This window comes from Dicentrarchus labrax, unplaced genomic scaffold (assembly GCF_905237075.1).
Source record: "Dicentrarchus labrax unplaced genomic scaffold, dlabrax2021, whole genome shotgun sequence".
Lineage (NCBI taxonomy): Eukaryota > Metazoa > Chordata > Actinopteri > Moronidae > Dicentrarchus > Dicentrarchus labrax.
Genome location: NW_026136707.1, coordinates 18,573,784 through 18,594,415, shown reverse-complemented (window position 1 = coordinate 18,594,415; position 20,632 = coordinate 18,573,784). Strand labels below are relative to the sequence as shown.

Here is a 20,632-nt window from a genome sequence, read left to right as displayed (position 1 = left end):
GCTGCATTGCTGATTGTTTGTACATAAGGTACAAGGTCTGTTGGATTCTTTGATTGTTAATCCATACTATGAATAAAGAAGCAGTATTTAATTATGTATCTGAGGCATAATCACTTTAAATATCACATTAAAACACTAATTGTTTAGTGTAATCAAGGCTAAGAAGTGGAAATTACCATTTACTTGAGCACTTTGCTTTTCTTCATAGAAAATGGTTTCATCCTGGACTAGTTTGTAATTCATGGAGGAATTCTTCACTAGATCCTTTCAGTAGCGATTCTCCACGGAGAGGCATTAAGACTGTGTTGACCCATATTACATATATTTTTGGCATACAGTAGGACTATAGCTATTCTCTGACTCAATACCCATAATCCCTTTGTGTAGGTTGGATTGATGCCGTTCATCATTCACTTGTCTCTCTCTCACTGGCTGGTTGCTATCAATTTGTAACCCAGGTGAGTCAGGAAGGTCATGTGACTCACAGGATTTCAAAGGGTGCCATTGTGCTGTATTTGCCCTTTCTTCTAAAACAAGATGAAATGTTACAGGCTTATCACGCATAGCAGGCTAATGGTGTATCATTACAGGGAATTGAAATGTAATTCAACTTTGGTGAAGTGTGTGAAAGCACCAGTATTAAATGGTTCTGAAGGCCTGTGTGGATATGTATTAGTAAAAGAAAAAGGTAAAGACACAATTTGCTCTGACAAAGTGCCAGCCTGGTTGGTTTAATGACATTTTAAGAACTTCATCTGAATATCCCATTGAGCCTAATGAGGGATACAGCCTTTCCCCTGGAGCTAAAGTCCTGTCTCTGTGGGAACCAACTGATAGCAGGTAGACTTTGCCCTGTAGGTGAACTAACACTACAGGAAGAGTTGCAGGGCAAATTCTGGGCCGTCACAGCAGAGGTAAGACGCATTTTAATGGATTAGAGCTGTAATAATTCATTTATGTGAACAAGACCCAAATCAAACAACAATTGATCACTTGTTGAAAACTTGAAAAACATGGGGGGGTGCTTTTGAAAGAGCTTTATTCATCCTATCTCAGAAGTGATGTTCAAGCCTTCCTGGCTATGTAGGTGAACGAAACAAAACTTGATATCAGTCAAATATCTGAAAGTATTTTTAAAGATATTTTAACTTTGTTCTGTCCATGACAGGTTTTAGTTTTGGGGAGCTGAGTTTACGAACTTGAAGTAGGAACTGAAAGACAAAATGTGGTTGTAGATGGCAGATGATTTGTCACTGCCAAGAGTTCAAAAGTTGTTACTAATAACTGGTATAGATAGTGATAGTGTATTATTTATTAAGCCAGAGAATTTACAACAAATTTATATGCATTGATAATATATTATATTATATAATATATTAATATATCCTTGATACTGGACTCAGTTCTTAATCTACAAGCAGTATAGTTATTGCTTCACCACAGTTTCTTATCATACAGAGTTGGCCGTTGTGAGGCTAACTATAACTTAATTTCTTTAATGATTAATGCAAAACCGAGGACCTTACTTTGTTTCTCTTATGTCTTCACTATGTATAAAATAGGATCCCTGAGTTGACTGTATGTCTGTTCTTCTTGATGACAACTGCCTTTCCTTTGAGATCAATTAACCACAACCTATTTGGCCATTAAATATACATACAGCTCTATTAAATGGAGACTTAAGGCCATAATTATGAATGTTAGTCATGGATGGCTCTCTGTGTTTGTGTGATGCATCATTTTGTAATTACACATTTATTTGTTCCACACTGACATTGCCCCAATTACCATCACTGATGAAAGCGCTGACGGGGCTCAATAAGAATACTTTTGTGTCTCAGCCATGACCTTAACTTACTTGTAACTTTGACATTTCTTTTCTGCTCAGTTGCCAGGTTTTGGTGGAATGGAGCAAACTAAAGACAGCAACAATGGTGGTTATGGAGCTAACCCTCCTCCGTACAATCCTCAGGACTATGGACACAGTTCTTACACAGGCATGAGCTATCAGGTTAGTTGAAATATTAGAACATTTTTGTTGGCCCACATGAGAAAAGAGAGGCGGTGAGCTGAGTTTTTTTTCCTATTCAGTTTGTCAAACTTTTAGCATTAGCCACACACACACACACACACACACACACACACACACCCACACACACACACTACCAGCCTTTGATCATCCTAAATCCTTCTTAAAACAATTTTGATTACACATGATTGATTTTCTTTCATTAATGCACTTCAAAAAGAACACAATTCATGATTTATGCTCAAAAGCAGAATTTTCTAGAAGTTTCACCTGTTGTGTTTTTGTTGGTTTGGATGAACCAGGTAGGGAATGGGAATGTTGCAGTGGTCTCCCCTCCTGGCAACTATGATAACATGGTCCAGCCTGAGGAACTGACAGCAGCTGGAGGCAACCAGCAGTACGGTCACGCTCCACCTGACTACTCTCAGGGCATAGAGGATAGTAGCTTCAGTGATGCTGCCATACGAAGAGGTGAGGACTGTAGGGAGTGAGGAATGGGCGCAGGGAGAAACAGAAATCGAGAGAAGCTAATATATTTTTTGTTTGCATAGTCAGAATTGAAAAAGGGATACGCAATATTTACTCCCTCATTTGCTTTGCAGGGTTTTCTCGAAATTGATTTGAAATTGAAAATTGTTTTCTGATCTCTGCTGTACCCTGCCTTAGCTCGTCACCTCCCACGCAACACAAATCATTTTAAATGAGAGGATGAAATGCAGTTTTGATGAAAACAGAGCCATTCTGAAATGTTATGCGGCACAAACAACCCTATCAACGGCTATCTTTATCAGTCTGTTTCCATTTGTTTTTGTTGTTGTCTATATTTCTCCTGTCTGTCTACCTTTCTATGTGTCTGTATCCTTCTTTCAGGATTCATAAGGAAAGTCTACTTGACCTTGATGATTCAGCTGCTTGTGACTGTCGGGATCATCTGCACTTTTCTTTACTGGTGAGGCACCATTATACAAGAGAATTCCCTCCAAAAAGAGATGAATCCATGTCAGGAACCTATTCATCTATCCACATTTAGTGTAGTCTGTCAGCATGTAAAAGCACCCAACATCACACAGGAGCACAAGTACCATAGTTGTCCCCAAAAACTTGCATGCAACCCAGCACTGCTTAAATCATCACAAATATGTGAGATGAGACAAGATGGTAGAGAATAAAAGTGAAAATTCTGCCACATTATATTTTTGCTTGCAGTAATTTGAAAGCTTTATGTATTTTGTGTAATGGATGTGGTTGAACACATCTGCAGTCATTTCTTTTCATGAATTGTATTCAGCTCCCATGTGCACAATGCCCTGTCCTCTGTTAATATTTAATATAATAATTTTACTGCCACTATGAAATAAATGGTCCCTCTATTAAACACTCCTTTCTTTTTTTTGTTGAATAACAGGTACGATCTCAGGAGATGGACATGGGAAAACTTCTGGTTCACCTACTCCATGATGTAAGCTGTCAAACCATTCAGTTAGATTGTCTAGACGCTGCACACTTTATTCTTTTACTCATTTGACCACCTACAGATCTCCTGGTGGTGAGTTACTCTCCTGGAACTCCATGGAAGTAAATCACAAACTGTCACCCCAGTCTGACTCTCAATCCAAGAAACTGCCAGCTACACTGTGCATAAATAATGCACTCAGTGGATTCACATATTGAACACAGTGCTTTTTTCTGTTCATAGCCTGTTTATTTGCTATTTACGATACACTCTATATTCTCTGTGAAACAGGGGAGTGACGATAGTGCTCATTGTGGTCTTGTCCTGCTGTGACAACATCCGCCGTCGAGTCCCCCTCAATTTCATCGCCCTGGGCCTGTTTGTGAGTAGAAGCAGTACTAGCCAGGCATCAAATTAAACCCCCACCACACCTGCTCTATTTCACAGATTTTTTGTCATGTATTTACTTTCCATTTGTCTCTCCCTCTCCCCCCTTCTCTCTCTCTTTCACTCTCTCTCTCTCACTCAGACTGTTGCAGAGGGCCTGATGCTTGGCTCTGTGGCAGTGTGAGTGTTTGTTTCCAAGGATAAATCCCCACCTGATGCTGACTCATTTACACAATAATATCCCTATTTGATGCATATCTGGTAGCGTTTTGGATGCCAGCTATGAAGCCATCAAACCCGATAAGATGTTATCAGTGCTGGTTTACTAAATTAGAATGGTTTTTCAGCTGAAGAAAAATCAGAAGCATTACAAATAGTTAAAAACCAATTTTTCTGTACCGGTGCCTGTGTAAACACGAGTTACTGTTTCCATCTGTGAGACATTTCTTTTTTAGCAGCTTGTCACTGTGACAGAAAAAGGCATCAGTTGAAGCCTGGCTATCAATAATACATTGAAATTATCATATTTATAGGACATTGCCGTAACTGAAGCTGTACTGTAACTGCAATGAAATAAGCAATACATTATGCAATGCACGTCCAGAGGGGGGTCCCTGCCATCAGACACATTATACAGACTATTAAATGTAAAAATATCAAATTTCTTATAAGAAAGTAATGTTTCCCTTTTAGGGTAGAACACAACCCTACTGTTCATGTACTATATGCACTCTGCCTGCTGACTAGTAGTAGACATGATACTGTGGGGTGTCTTTCCCACTGCATATCTGTTTGATATTTCTGTCTGCAGGTACTTTGAAGCCGAAGCAGTTCTGTGGGCTGTGGGGGCAACAGCGCTGGTGTCCTTCGCCTTGACTCTGTTTGCTATGCAGTCAAAGGTATGATCTGTCACACACTCTGAACTCAGTTTGCACGGCAGCCAAAAGTGAAATTTCATAAACTGTGGCGACTTCTGCTATGCAGTCAGTGGTGAATGTCCATATTCTGAGCTGTGTTTCCTGTGCAGTTAAAGGAAAAGTGTTAAGCTGAGTGGTTGGCCAGGCTTTCTCATGCAGTGTTTGCTATATGCTGTCACCAGCAAAGGTTTAAAACTCTGATGAGTTTGCTGTCCATGATTACTGCTGAGATCAGTGTATTTGTCAATCAAGTTAATTCCTCATGTCCAGTGGTGGGACAGAGTTAAGCCTCTGGGCTGTCCTCATGCTGGCTGAGGTTCATACCATAAATCTTGAGTTCAGAAATGGCCTGCAGCCTTTTGTCATTTGCTAAATACCTCCTATCTTGTATTTCCTTCCACTCTAATAAAGCAAACACACAAGATTAATCTTTCAAAAGTCCCTTTCAGGGATACATGATGCTCGTCCATTGAGATATATTTTAATATTGAAAAGGTAATTTCTGGTGCGTTTTGTGCAGAGGCATGCACATACACTTAAAAGGCAGAAAATCCAGTTGACTTGCATTCTTGATTTCTCATTAAGAATCTAATCTAAAAATTACAACAGTAATTGAGCAGCTCTGATATTAAAGTGGACCCTAAAGTAGATTCTCCTCCCAGATCATTTCATCATTTTATTCTTTGCAAAAAGTACAGACACAAAGTGTCCATTGATGTCACTCACTTCATATAAAATAGCTTTGCTTGTGTAAGTGACATTCAAAAGTTGCAATGGTTTATTCAACTTTTAGAATCACTTCATTGGCAGTTTGGCATGCTGCTTCAATAAAAGGCTCATATTCAGAACAAAAGTAATCATACAGTCAGTGGGGCAAAAAATTAGACAAGTGAAATAGATGTAGGCCAAATTCAAATTGCATTTAGAGTCCTTATTAATTGCCTCTAAATGGAGTTTGGCATTTCACACATTTTGCCACTTATTTCATCTGAAGGAGCTGCAGACATTTATTTCTACTGCTATGATTGGATAAGACAAGGCAAGCAGGTGTCTAATGATTATACTGAGAATATATCTCTCCTTAAATGCTCTCTGCTCATTAACCCGTAGAAAGAAGCTTTGAAGTTGCTTGTAGAATGGGAATACTGTGATATGAATAGAAAAAGTGGCCGTAACCGTAGCCGTTTTGTTTTATTTTTTATTTCATCGTCTTCATTTTGCAGAATCCAGCACCTCTTGCTCTGCAGATCACACTGTGTGCAGAGCTTTTTTGTCTCTGTCACTGTGATATAAATGTCATACAGGCAGCCTTGCGTGTTCAGCTCATAGCTTGTCAGGTGATCAGTATTAGTGATTATCCTGTAGTCCTGCAATCTTTTTTCAGTCTATCTGAAAAGGGCATGCAGGCCAAAAGGCCACCTCACCTCTCCTCCTCCGTGCCTGCGTTGCAGCTTGCTGATTAATTATCCTGCATCATTATATCCAGGATCGTTAGGATTTTCTTGTGTGTTGGACTGCAATGTGTCTTCATCATTTAGTAATCTGTGGCGCCTCACAGCACAGCTGCAATGCAGACGACCTTGAGCGCCCTGGCTTTTATGGCAATGATGAGTGTAAAAGAGAGATGTTCTATCTACAGTTTTCTGTTTAAAAGGCTCATCACATTCACTGTCTCTCTCTTCTTCTCACTTTTCTGGCACCAGTGGGACTTCACCGGAGCAAATGGGAGCCTGTGGGTGTTTGCCTGGACCATCTTTTCATTTGCCATGCTTTGTGCAATCCTCCGATCGCAGGTAAATCAAGGAGCCACTGTGTTTACACCCATGTTTGCAGTGAGAACATGTTTGAAATGAATTGCAGTGGTGTGCAGTTAGAGGCAGATAGTACGGCCTCATAGCTTTTATCCACAGGATGTACTGGCAATGACCTGTGCCCTGAGCAGACTACAAAGGAGAGCGTGCACTCTCAAACCTCTCAGGAGTTGCTGCTGTAGACTGTGGTGGCTTTTAGTGTTTAAGGAAGGAATTTGCAGAAATAAGAATACTATTGATTTTAAACTGCTATTTTTACACAACCACAACTGGACTGGAAAATAAAATAAACAAAGCATAGCGAAAAAGCATAGTGTTCACCCATTATCAGCCTTTACTATCATATTTACTTTTTCTGCTACTGGGTTATACAGTGAGGCTGAATTATTGTGTCCACACAAAGCCAGCTGTATCATTATACTTAGATAGAAAAAACCAATTCATTCTAAATGGTAAAATAGTTTTTTTTAGCAACATATTACCCATACCCATATTTGATTTGTGAAAGAAGTAATCAAACATGAATAAAAAGTCAATAATTCTGCTGATTTTGTGTTTCTGATTCTTTCCACAGTATCTTTACATCCTGTACGCCTGCCTGGGAACCTTGCTGTTTTCTTTAGTAAGTACACTCAGACAGAATATGTTTTTCTGCAACACAGGTAGATTTGAAACTGAAAATGACCTTTTAAAATGAAAGAAACCATCATTAAAGATGGCTTAATGTCAAGTGAGCGAATGCGATGTACAAGGCCCAGGCAGCCTGCCTCCAGTGACTGTCACAGTAGTTAGTGTATAGAGAGAGACTCTGATGTCCTCATGCCCTTTAATTTCAATTATGCACCGCTTAACAGCAGTAGGCTTCATTTTCACAGCCACCTCTCTGCGTGCCTTTGGCATTAACAGCAAATGTTGTGACCCATCCAGTCAGCTGGTGGAACAAACTGCGACTGCACACAGAGCTGAACAGGCTGTCAGCAGCAAGTCACAACACATTTTCAGCTGCACAACTCTGACTACACGATTATTTACATGGCCTTTTTATCTGCACAGTCCCCTCTCTCAAAGATAAAGAAATACTGCCCATGTTTTCTTTCACACCGATTCTTGTAACCGGCTCTCTGTCTCTTTCATCACACTAACACGCTGTCTTCAGTGTTGAAGCATCTCATCTCTCTTTCTGCAGTATTTGGTGTTTGATACCCAACTTATCCTGGGTGGGAAACACAGGAAGTATGAAGTCTCTCCTGAGGAGTACGTGTTTGCTGCACTCAACCTCTATTTGGACATTGTCTCCCTGTTCCTCCTGCTGCTGCAGCTCATCAGGCTCTGCCGCTAACACTCAACCTCCATGACAAGTCTCCCTACTGTTCAGTACATCATGTATCTAGATTCACAGCCCACAAACATCATACTTACATAAGCAGAGATGAATGTGATGTGTTTGTATGCACAGCAATATGCTGTGTACAAAATGTTTTGCTATATTTTAGATTTTTATACCACACTAGCATGTATTTTTACTTATAATTCATGTGTTTAGCTTTAACTCAAGTGCTAATTTCAATTTTCTGTGGCAAGAAACTGAAACTTTAAAGTAAATTCAAAGTGTCTGATCAATTACTAGTACTTTGCAGTAATATTATAATGTGCAAAGTAGTTCAGACATCCTGTGATCTGTGCCACATTGATACAGTTTTGCTGTTGGGAAGATCACATTGTCATTTGTTCTGTAGTTAAACCAGAAACCAAACCAACTCCATTAAAGGACATCATTCGTCAGTCCTAACACTCCCATAAAAGTGGGTGCTGTGATTTCTTTCTCTTCAATATATAATGTTTTCTTAGAATGTAGGTATCTCAATAACAATAATAAAAAAAACCCATTAAAACTCAACACAGTTTATTGGCATTACACATCAAACATTTTTCATATAAAGAGGGAATGTATCAAGTATAGACTATGAAAGTGCAAATAGCATTTCAAGGATTAGTTGCTTTACAATAGAAAACCTCAATGAGTTACAAAATGTTATGTCATTTTAAAATAAATCACCTGGACAGTATTGGTGAAATACAAAGGAAGTACAAATTCCATTATACCCATTCCATGCACAGCAAACTGTTACACAAAAAGGGCCACATATGTTATATCCTGTTTAACCCACATACATTAACCAAGCTCACCTAACCCTATGGCACTCAGTTTCACAACTTCAAGACACTTATTAAAGTAATCACTATCCTTAGGTTTAATGTGGCTCTATACGTCTGCTAGAAAAAAAAAAGCTAACTTACTTCAGTCAGACATTAGTCTGTGCAAAAACATAATTAGGTCTTACAGGTAAAACACTGATCAATGTGTTTCATTTTATATTGGTTATTCACAATCCATCTTCTTTAATGGATCAGATTTATTTTAAATAAATACCTACTTTATATTGCAACTTTCCTCCATTTTAGTGTCTTCAGATAAGATACATGATACACATACAGTAGGTCAACTCATTCCAAAGTCAATACAGTGATTTTAGTTTCTAAACCACAGAAAAACCAACTGTTTCAAAATGCGGGTCAAGAAGCCCTTCTGCACACAAAAATGAAAGAAATAAAAAATATTTGGAAAAGATTTGAAATTTGACATTAACCCATTATACCAAATCATATAAAATCAGTGTTAACTATTAACATAATACTACTAGAACCAACAAAAAGCCTCATGCTACAAATATTTTGATGGAAAAAAAAAGAAATTAAGATCTCATATTTGCCCACTATAAACTTTATGAGAGAAATAACTTTAAGGTAACAGGTGTTTGTTTTGTTTACACTGTAAATACTGTGTAATTAGCACTCAGAAAAACGTGTGAAAAATAATTAAATAATGGTGATTGACATAAAGGCACTATATCTCTAAATGCGTAGAGAACCGTTTCAAAGACATGGTCCCCCCCATGTGTTTGAGATGCAATACACATTCATGAATTCTCCATGCATTACCCTGCAGCCCGGGACATCTGCAGAGCTCTAACAAGGCTTTGCTTACATTAACACTTAAATAGAACCCAGAGATAAATTACAGTGACTTGGGCTTGATTAATTAATTCACCAAAGTCTGAATGTGATTGCCTGATTATCTCTTTCACTGGCCTTTCCCACAGTGTATAAACAAGACCACTCACTGTCTACTTAGTCTGTCATGCTCCACAGTCAGCTGCAGTACTCAAACATTAATTTAAGCAACAATGGGATTCAGAACATACTGAACTGAATGTCACTGAGCAGCCACTCTGGGCCTGTCAACGTTTGTGGTTTTTGAAGATCACAAGACGTTTCCCATTGAAAGTGAGACTGAGGCTTTGGGATGAATAACCATTGTCTTCTCAATTTTGAAATGTTTTTGAGCAGGCCACCAACTTTTCTTTAGAAGAATAATGAATCTAAATTGTTTTGTGTGAATGTTTCACTAAACGAAGTACTAAACCATTGTGGTCTTTCACTACAGATTTAAACAGCACACCACAGCTTTTAGATAGTGAGATTTGAAAATATATCTCAGCCGCAATCTCAAACAAAAATATGGCTCGAGACTTTCACATTTAAGTTTAGCTGAGTTGTTGAGATTGTAATAAGCAGGCACAACTTGCTTTGAATCCACTTGGTGACTGCAAATTGTGCTTTTTGCTCGTCAGTGTTTGGCACCTATAAAGTAGGCAGATTTGGACAGGTGCAAGAGACAACTTTCCAGCCTGTACCCCACAGATTGAATGCTGGAGCTAGATATTAATCTGCTCATATGTACAGTTGAAAAACCTCCCTCAGACCTGATTCAGACACATACAGTAGGCTTTTACTCCAGTGGAGGAAAAAACAAATACCTGCACTACGCTTAAGTCTCTTAATCTCTTATGTCCTTTAAAATTGTTTTCAGAGAAAGCAACATATTCACTGCACAATTATTTTAGGAAACATATCCTTGAAAATTGTAATGACATGTAATCTTTCCTACAGTTAGTACTTTCTTTGCAGGAGGGCTGGTTGTTGGGGGACTGACAATACAGTAAATGCATATAACCGATCTAACTGCAATACTACACTAAATACTTCTTCCCCCACTTTCCAATGAACACATTCTTCATCCTGTATACATACCATCTGAACAGCTACAACAAATATTCCTCAACTATATTCAATTTGCAATCTATAGTGTTTTTTTGGCCTTTCCAAAAAAGCTCCCTCCCATCTCAGCCAATCACTTCATACCAAGTGCACTTGGTCCTCCCACTCAGACGAGCTGGTGCTGGCCAGCTGATCGGATATGGAGTCACACTGCGGAGTGTCGACATGGCCTCCCCGTTTGGCATGGTCTCCACTTGCGTCAAGGGTGGCCATGTAAGGTAGTGGGATGGTGTCAAGCCCCACTAGATCTAACTGGGTCGGCCTCTCAGGTACAGCACACTCCTTCTCCTCCATGTTGCTCAGTCTCTGTGAGCAGAAACCCACATCTGCCATCACTTCCTGAGGTTTCCTGTTTTCAGCTAGGACGGCCCCGCCTTTCTCATCATCCTGCAGGCACCCACCTCCGCCTGCATGGAGTGCGCTGAGGTTTGAGTCAGTGTCAGAGGAGGTTGAAGGGACCAGGGTGATACCTTGAGGATTCATGTCGTGGAACCAAGCCATGATGTTGCCTAGCAGGTTAGCATTTGCTGCCAACATGGAGGACGAAGATGGGTCGTGGCTGCCGCATGTTGTCGAATCTATCGTGTCACTGGAAGAGGAGAAGAGGCCTGTTGATGAGTTGCTGCCACCCTGAGCCACTGGTATTGGCACAGAAGCCCTGTAGACACGGTGGTGACTGTCACAGTGCTGTACAGAGGTGTGGACACCAGTGGCAGCGGAGTACTGACTGCTGATGTTGCCAAGTCGAGCCAAGTTATCTCCCAGCTCCAGCAGTTCTGAGCTGCTTAGGGAAGCTCTGGAGAGGACCTCTACACCTGGAGTACTCTGTTCAAGCCTAGAAGGCAGGGAGGTGCCGATAGCACCAAGTGAGGCTTCGTTGGCTAGGACGTCATGGCTGGACCCACTCCCTGCCATCCCTGAGTCCTGGAGTGACAGCTGAATGGCCAGTAGAATATTAGGGTCATCGTCATCCAAAGAACCTAGACCCTGCAAGACACAGTACACAGTGTCAGCGATGCAGGATGAACTAATATCATCCAGTTACAGAGTACCAGCAGCGTCACACCTGCAGTTCAAGTCCAACCTTCCCAACCTATAGGACAGTAAGGTCAAAGCAGCAGCAGGCTAGGACTGCAGGTGTAGACATGCTGTGTGTCACCTGCAGACAAGAAAAATAATAGCTGCTGCTGTTTGCTGTGTGCGTTTGAGGTTTTACATTTTAAAAAACAATGGTAAAAGATAAGGCTTGTGATATTGTGTATTTTTATTGTGGTCAAACAAAAGGAATAGCTGTGTTTGTCTTTCAGTATGTACTTTCCCAACTGTGGCCGTCATCCCCGAGCCTATTCACAATTATTAAGTATTATTTTTTTTAAAAAGGCAAAAAACAAAAAAGAATCATTATCATCTCAAACAGCTACGAACTGTAGTTTTAGCAAACACTAGGAGATTTTCAGCTGCTGTGTCCATTTTGATAGGAAAATGTCACCCAGTGAATGGTGTGGCTCACTGATAAATACATATTTTGTACATTCATTAAATCGGTTTATTTTACTAGACGGATGACAGGTGAGTCCATACTCCTTATTCATCATAATTTGACCAGTAATTCTGTTTTCTTTTCTTTTACATTGTCTGAAAAGTTTCAAACGCTGTAAGCCTTGAGTTGAGGTAAAAATGATAACTGTGCACTCACCGTCAGAGGACCTTGTCGACGTCCACCTCCAACATCCTGTGTGTCTTTGTAGAAAAAGAAATTGATAAAGACGCCCACAGTCAAAATATTGTCATTATACTGAATCGCTACAGCAGTACTTCGACAGCAATTTAACCCATTGATAATTACCACTTTTAGGAAAGTCATCTTAGTTTTAGCGAAGAGTGAAAAAATTATCAAGTAATAGCAACCTCGCAGAGTACATGGTTTCAGCATTTTTCCCAGAAATTCACTTATTTAGTATCTTAAATTAATTAATCCTTGGCACAACAGAACCCATTGCCTGGCTTCAAAACTGCAAACCCCATCCATCTTTCACTACACACAGCCAAAAACAAAGCAGCACGGTGATGGACAAGACTGATGGATTAGAAATATTGGCTTATTGAACTTGAGCAGTTGTGATTTTCCAAAGTTCGGGCCTGTACCCTAATTTGGGTTGTGTATCAATCAGTGTATCACTATCTGAGAGAGGATGGCTGGATCAATGTAGTTTAATTTAATGGATATGTATCATTTTATCATTGATTATAAAAGTTGGCATGTGCACTAGATTACATTTACATATTCATGTTATCTTTTTTTTTTTTGTTCATCACCGATGTTTTATTACAAAAAGGCAAAACTGTGCTATAAAGAAAGTCCATCACTAAGAAAAAGATTAGAAACTCCTGAGAGACAGTCTTGTATGTCTACTCCAGTACCTGAAATGCTGTCACTGTGGTCATCAGGGTCGGGTGTGTTGCTACGGAGACTGGACATGTCACCTCGCCTCCGCTGCCTATGTCTCCGTCTGTACTGGAACTCTGCGTACTCCTTAAAAAGATTTTTTTTAAAAACACTTCGATTAACACTATTGCTTCATTTAAAGAAATGCTCTTATCCTGCCGTTCTCCTGTCAGAATGTCCCTATCTCTCATTATCAACATATCACAGCTGCACATTTTCCTTGATTTATATTTCATTTGTTTTGATACTAAACATTTCATAGGTCAAATCTGTAACTTTGATTCAAGTTGTGAAGCAGTCTGCTTTGCTTTTGCTGTTCCAGGAAAGATCAGCACCTAGAGACTTATTCAAGCCCTTTCATCTCCAAACCAAGCCCTCAGTCATTAGGCGCCAGTCTAGAGCACATACTCACTGGAAGGGAATTAGAAATTAAGCACTAAAATTCAGATGTTTGGAAATTCTACATGTTTAATAAAGGCAAACCTGAAAGTTATGTTATTAAAAAGTAAAGTAAATAAAATACTTATTTACTGAGTGAATTACAAATACATGTTTAGTCCAGGTTATAAATTATGTAAACCTCTACATTTAACTAGCCTAAAAGCAGTCTTACTTCATACTGCATGTTCTCTGCATTGTAAGATAATAATATCTTCGATTATCATGACAAACAAAAAAAGTCTAATTTGATATTTCTGGCACATTGTCACTCCAGGGAGGTTAAATGATGTAGAATCAATTAACACAGACTGTTTCACACAGCCTATCTAAATCAAATTACAAAAAGAGCACTATAGTGCAGTAGGTGTGTACGCATACGTGCGTGTTTCTAATTATAGGATATCTATGTGCGTGTGACGGTTCCTTGTATTAATTTAACAATGCTGTTATCAATGACTGAGATCCAATGATATGATGGCATCAAATAATGATTGATATAATGCAGCCTAAAAGATATCCAGTAAAACAAAGTGTAGGAGGAAGCATATACCTAGTTTAGCCATGTCCTGCATATATATTCTGTCAAACGGAAAACAATACAGTGCATGCATCTGTCATCTTAGTTTAACTTCAAACCAGTCTGAAGTTATTTTGGAAATAAATTCTAGAAAGTAGCAATCTTAATTTCAGGGTTCTTCTCCAACCAGATGGTACCTGTAGTGATAAACCGCAAACTGAATGTAAATTTGAATGTCACTACCAGCCAGTCCATAAGATAGCCCTAAATGCATTGCTCCTATATACTTTGGTTTTAGATGAACATGAAAAGGTTAGATACACTGAATTTTAATATCTGCATATCAATACCTCGGGAAATAATAATAAACTGCTTTCCCCATTCAATCATCTCATACATTTGCAGAAGTCATTGAGTCAGATTCATATAATCAGAAGCCTGTCACCCAAACTCTGTCTTTCATGTTTCCACCGCTCTAAAAATAGCCCACTATGAAGTGATCTGCCGGCATTGTAAGAACCATGGTGCAGACCATCTGTAGCTGTGCCTGTGAGGCAGTCATCAGGCTTTGATTATTACTATGGTGCCCCCATTAACTACTGCAGCTGAGAGACAGAGGCTCTTAATTAGGGGACAAAAAAAAATAAAAAATAACTTTTTTAGAATGGCATGGTGTTCAGCATCTGGTGGCTACATTTAACTTCCTCTTAGACACACGCCCAAAATAATTTATTGACATGCTGATAGAATATTGCAGGCTTGTCTGTTATTTAAAAGGGGGGTAGAGGTGAGAGGAGCGTATCAGCCGAGTTTTACAATGATAATTTGTTCTTTTGAATATAATATATTATCTTTATAGTGTGTGCCTTGTTTAATTCAATATATTCTTGTGGCTTGTATACTTAAACGGTCGTATGTGCGTCAGTTGGTTTGTATACCACATTCGTCTTAAGAATCAGTTACCGTATGTTATAGCACAGTGCAGTAAACAAATAGATACACATAAGGGTCTGACAAAGATGATGGTCAACAAAACTAAATAGATAAATAGTACTAAGACCAACAGTGTGGTAGAACATAAACATACATAAATTTCCTATGTGGAACGGCAGAGAGGAATGATGTCTGTTTCAAAAAGCTGACTGCTCCTTCACTTTTCTTGTGTGTTCAGACTAACAACCAGTGAGTGGTCAGATAACCTGAAACATCATGTCATGTAGGCTTAATATTTTTATAATCGTGAGACAACAGAGGATCTGTCTGGATTACGTAGGAACTGATTTCTGTTACTTTGTCAAAGTACTACATACAAGAAAAAATGCCACATTTTATGATTAGCAGAATTCTAAACAAAAAACACCTGAACTCATTACAGACATCCTGTGCCTGTGTCTGGATTAAAAAGAATGTCCAGTTGTGGCTGTTCACTCAGTAAACTTTAAGTGAACAGAGGCTTAAAAAAGCTTTACCTATGCCTCACTGCATGGTGCTGAGCAGGCAGAGGATTTTCAAAATTAATTTATCAAACTGACAGACTGATCTTGTCATTGGTTTTCCTGTCAGTCGGAAAATGCCTGCTTTATGCTGTTAAAAGATGTGCACAATACCCCGAGAGGCTTAGGTTTGATGTAAGATTTGCATTTTTGTGTCGTGTTTTTAACACTTCAGAAGGACGCAAGACTAAGAGCCTGAGGAGTGATGGAGCTGTTGAGCTGAGTGTTTCAGATGAAAAGACTGTATGTTTAAGAACTGCTGCAGTCTAGTAACTAAACAGTAATGGAAACTAGTAACTGCAGTGTATTGACTTATGCACTAGGACTGAGTGCATGCATCAAGCTGTACAGAAAAAGGAGGCAGGCCAATAATCAAACCATTATGTGGTTGACAGTTTTATGACTTTAAAAGTTAACTACAAACGCCTGTCGCTAATGCACAATGATTGGGAGCAACCTGCTAAGGTGTTTGCCAGAGAACTGTACTTTAAATCATTCCAACTCGGTGCACAGGGGAACACTGAACCATCTGGCTTGCTCCAGTGTGTTGAATAACATGGTGATCTTTGAGTCATCGTGGTTTGTCAGTACTGCTACACAGCATTATTAAAAAGATATAGATATACACACTGGCTTTATAAAATGAAATATAATGTAGGGATGCATAATTTAACTATATTATAATCATGATATCATTTTCTACTATTAATTAAACCTGATTAGGTGTGATATGCCTAGTGGCAGCATTAGTGCATCAAATCAAGCACTCCCTATTGACAGGTAAACAGGCTGACCAATCTGACAGGTATCTGTTTCAAGTACACTGATTAACCAGTTTCAGCCTCAGACATGGTTATTTTCCAGTATACTATTGATGTTAGACTTATTAAATCATATGTCAAAGGCAGTTTTCTGTCACTGTATCATGCTGAAGTGCAATTAAATTTTTAGTCAATCCATCTATGATTGTGATCTGAATATTTAGTAATACAACTGTGATTATTTTAGCCATAACCAGGCACCTCTAATCTGTTCATATACATTATCAGACATGTAAAATCCCAAATAAAAAAATATGCATTTGAGTTGAAATCTTACATCTGTCAGGAAATAAAGTACAGTTTCAAAAGACACATGCACATTTGGTTTGAGTGTGGGGTTCAAACAACACATTTGACATTATAACTAACAAGCCCTCACTGGAAACTAATGAAGCCTTGTTCTGTTACCTCAGGTGATGCAAAGCCTAAATATTCCCAGTCCCACGTTCCGCCAGCAAAACTGTGAGTGAGGAAGAGACATTTTTGTCAGTACAAGAATGTTAGTAATTGTTGAAAAGTCCCTTTTTAATCACTTTTGATCATTTCAAACTACAGTGCTGTTATACCATACTTTTCACTGTAAAGTGAGCTGCATGTCTATATGTTACCTGCGCCTGGGGGCCTCAGGAGAGTCATTGGGGGCCACTCCTCTGGCTACTGAGGCCAGGAACTCCTGCCTCTTCTGCTGTACCAGACACGCCGCACGGATGATCTTGTGGCGTGGTGTCCGCAGATAAGGCCGGTTAACCTTTTGTGCTAGGTCCTCAGTCACCATCTCCAAGTCAGTCTGAGGACAGAAAGAGAGCTAGCTGGAAGATTTTTTTTTTTTTTTTTAACTGAATGAACTATGAATACACAATTTTAAGTTTAACTTTGTCTCATAAAATAATCTGTTCCAAAACTGAGTTGTTCAAGGACAAAGTGACTTTAGAAGTAGTCCTACAAGTGAGCTACTTTTAGGGCTACTGTAACTACTTTACAAGCCTTCAAGACCTTATGTAAGACCTATGGGAGCCTTGCCCATACATTTTACAGTATTTAAAAGGCCACCACATAAAAGATAGAAGGTAAGTACATTACTTCTCTATACCAGCATTCATAAATTTCATAACAGTAGATCTTTATCTAAAAGCTGAGATGTGCAGGTATAACTAGAGCAGATTGTGAAGATCTTGAAGTAGAAAGCTTTCACCCCACACCTCTAATTGCCCATATTAAACTGGCTGCTGTGAACATTTGTCTTTTTTCTGAAGAAGTAGGACTGAAACCTGCATAAGCTCGTAGATCTCTTTCTTTGTGCTTTTGGGCTCCAAAAAGAACCCATATGGATAAGAGCACTTGAGGATGCGGCGAGTCTTTAGTAGTTCTAGGACCGCATCTTCAATGAATGTAGTGTCAGGTGGGCCTCCGTCCCCTGGGGAGAGAGAGAGAGAGAGAGAGAGTGAGAGTCAGATAACAAAAATGAGTATCTGCTTTACTTTTGAAGAATACACCCCTTATTCCAGCCTAAGTTAAATGAAAATCTCCCTTTTACAGCTTGTGAAGGTAAAACAACCAAGGTAAGTGCCATGCTCAAATTGTGATATGCTCTTTTGAAAACAAGAAAACGTCACATCTGAATCCACAATAGTAATTGCAATTTTTGGACAATTAGCCCTGTTTGCAAATGTTTTGTGCAAGATGAATTTTGCAAACTTTGAACTGAGCCAGGCTCATGAATTTCTGCATCAGTTGGCCCTCAGATGTATGTAAGTAACACCACTGCAATCTGAATCTAGTGAAATTGTGTATCAGAACAAAACTTGGCTATGCTAAACAGGTTGTACTTGCCTGTACAGATGGGGCTTTGAAGGACTCTAGAGAAAGACAGCTTTCTGCTAACTTGGACATGCCTGCTGAATAATAACTATGCCATAACTTTCACTGTTGTAAATACATTATTAAAACACCTTTGTGTGTTTCTCCCTCCTGCCTACTTCCAAAAGCTTAATATCAGAGGACGAGATTAAGATGTGTCTGAATGTGTAATGAAGATGGACACTGTTATGGCAGACTGCACACTCACTTCCACTCAGGGCTCGACTGAGCTGCTCCATCTTCTCTTTGGCTGTTTTTAACAGGCGCTGCTCTAGCTATTATGAGGAAGACAGAAGCTGTTACGTTTTATTGTTGAGTGAATGTCTTGAGATGACTGCCCGACAAATTAAACAAATGCCAGAATATGAGGCGAAATAAATTAAGAAAGGTGGAAGCAGCAGACTTCATTCATATTGTAGCTGTACAGAATATAGAAAAATACCACTTTCATCATATTACAGTATATTGCATTAGATAGCCCATTTAAGAGGTCATGTGCCAGGTTTACACTAGATGACAAGTCCCGACTGGTTACATCCATGTCTGTTTGTATACTATGCAAAGCAGACATCATTGGAAGGCAAAGCCAGGCGTGTTTACCTGATAGCTGTGCTCATGGTTCTTGAAGCGTGTGTAGTAGTGCATAAAACGGTCGAGTTCCTGAAAGCTCTTGTGCTTCTTCTCCGCCTGCAAAACCCGTGATGAGACAGCAGTCACAGTCAATAAACTCCTAAACATGTTTTTCCCCCTCACAGAGGAAAGTGTAGGTACTCTGGTTGAGAGCAGTCAAAGTAAGTGAGTAGTGTCACAGGTGAAATCAGTACTCATGATTGGGAGGAATGCAAAAGATGACGGAGAATGACCTTTTTCACCTTTGTTGAAGGTAGGTGGGATTGATTGTGGATGCTCCACGGTCAAGAGTCTAGACAAAGCTTGTGTGTGTATTTGTGCGTTTTCCATCTTGCTTATGTAAGCTCCATAGACTCAAGTGTTTTCCTGTTAGAGTGTATGAGCACAAAAAGACAAGTACTGTTCATGGCTGTTTGCATATGTATATATGTGTGTGTGTTTGGATCAACATGCTAATACAATCCTGTATGTTGTATTCATGTATATATCATGTATTCATCAGTTATATCAATATTATAATGTTAAGTGTGCTGTGGTAATCCATTAGTCCTATGTTTAAAGGACATCCATTGGTTTTACACAATTTGAAGGTCTTGAGGAGTGCATATGTCAAAAAAGTTATACAACTATTTTCATTTATGCAGTAGTACTTCTGCAGCTCCAGATAGAGCCATGTGAAGTCTGATAAATTGCCTCAAGCGATGTCACCTTAGTCAGCATTGATTTGGGAGGAAGATTACAACTTTGAAAATCCTTATCTCTGCTTGAGGCTAGACGCTTCCAGCTACATTACCAACAACTAGCATTTTCAATCCAACTGTCGGTGGACAAGATGCATTGTGGGTAATGTAGGTGCTAAGCTTTGACACAGAAGGAAGATGTTTGGAATACAAAAAGACAATATCTTTTGTTCTGCTGCATTGATTTTGAGTCCAACAGTGTTAACATTTAGAACTAAAATATAATATAAAACAGCTCAAGCTCTGCTCCCTCCAGCATATTTGCTATATGAAAGAACACAGGGTTCCCACTTGAAGAACTCATCACATTGACTCGACTCGTAGCTGCAAGTCTGTTCTGCTTTAAAATGTGATACCGCACAGCTTATCCAAGCAACAGTCAAGCTTCAAACAAAATACACACCTAAATGTATGTAGGCTAGAAGATTGGAGTGACATATTTCCAGGATATTTGGTTTTAATCAATGTTGAGGTGTACCTCTTCAGTCATCTCCTTTGACTGCTCCTCCACTTGCTGGATGACCTCGTAGCGGGTGCAACGATAGTAGCCTCCTGTTGATGAGCTGTGCTTTTTCCACTCCTCCAGACAGATCCAGCAGAAGTCATACTTACACTAAAGGACAAGAATGGTAATATAATACGCTCTGGTCAGCCGTTGCATCCAAAACTGGATAGCCAAATACTAATGCTAAAAGAATATCACTGTATACCTTATAACTGCCATCAGAGAACACAAGTGGTATGTGAAATGATAGCTAAAATCAACCCTCTCCCCCCACACACACGCAGTTGGTTTATTTTAAGCTGATTATTCCTGCCAAAGTAAAAAGACTGATAAAACATCACAACTCAGCTGAGGTAATTTAACTCCTAATATTGTTAAGCATGTACCTTTAAGAATATGACAGCTG

General features: G+C 39.2%; 2 protein-coding genes across 4 annotated transcripts in view; one reads left to right on the top strand and one right to left on the bottom strand.

Annotated features, from left to right (window-relative positions):
• The first annotated feature begins 839 nt into the window (after positions 1 to 839).
• Positions 840 to 8,379, top strand: zgc:110410 (uncharacterized protein LOC553618 homolog). The gene is made up of 11 exons (XM_051406859.1): positions 840 to 914; positions 1,889 to 2,011; positions 2,332 to 2,500; positions 2,900 to 2,978; positions 3,435 to 3,488; positions 3,774 to 3,864; positions 4,012 to 4,049; positions 4,681 to 4,768; positions 6,490 to 6,579; positions 7,172 to 7,219; positions 7,784 to 8,379. Exons 2-11 carry the CDS (start codon positions 1,907 to 1,909, stop codon positions 7,934 to 7,936), a joined length of 915 nt encoding a protein of 304 aa, XP_051262819.1. The 5' UTR covers positions 840 to 914; positions 1,889 to 1,906; the 3' UTR covers positions 7,937 to 8,379.
• Positions 8,380 to 8,483: 104 nt separating this feature from the next.
• The window catches only part of LOC127367186 (ankyrin repeat and IBR domain-containing protein 1), a 32,665-nt gene continuing 20,516 nt past the window's right edge, over positions 8,484 to 20,632 (bottom strand). For all 3 annotated transcript variants that reach the window (XM_051406841.1, XM_051406843.1, XM_051406842.1), the window contains exons 12-20: positions 20,200 to 20,334; positions 18,952 to 19,038; positions 18,560 to 18,626; positions 17,763 to 17,908; positions 17,103 to 17,281; positions 16,903 to 16,954; positions 13,198 to 13,309; positions 12,473 to 12,516; positions 8,484 to 11,763 (exon numbers count right to left, since the gene is read on the bottom strand). In XM_051406841.1, the coding sequence (XP_051262801.1) occupies positions 10,855 to 11,763; positions 12,473 to 12,516; positions 13,198 to 13,309; positions 16,903 to 16,954; positions 17,103 to 17,281; positions 17,763 to 17,908; positions 18,560 to 18,626; positions 18,952 to 19,038; positions 20,200 to 20,334 (1,731 nt within the window). In that variant the 3' untranslated portion in view covers positions 8,484 to 10,854. The remainder of the gene's footprint in view (positions 11,764 to 12,472; positions 12,517 to 13,197; positions 13,310 to 16,902; positions 16,955 to 17,102; positions 17,282 to 17,762; positions 17,909 to 18,559; positions 18,627 to 18,951; positions 19,039 to 20,199; positions 20,335 to 20,632) is intronic.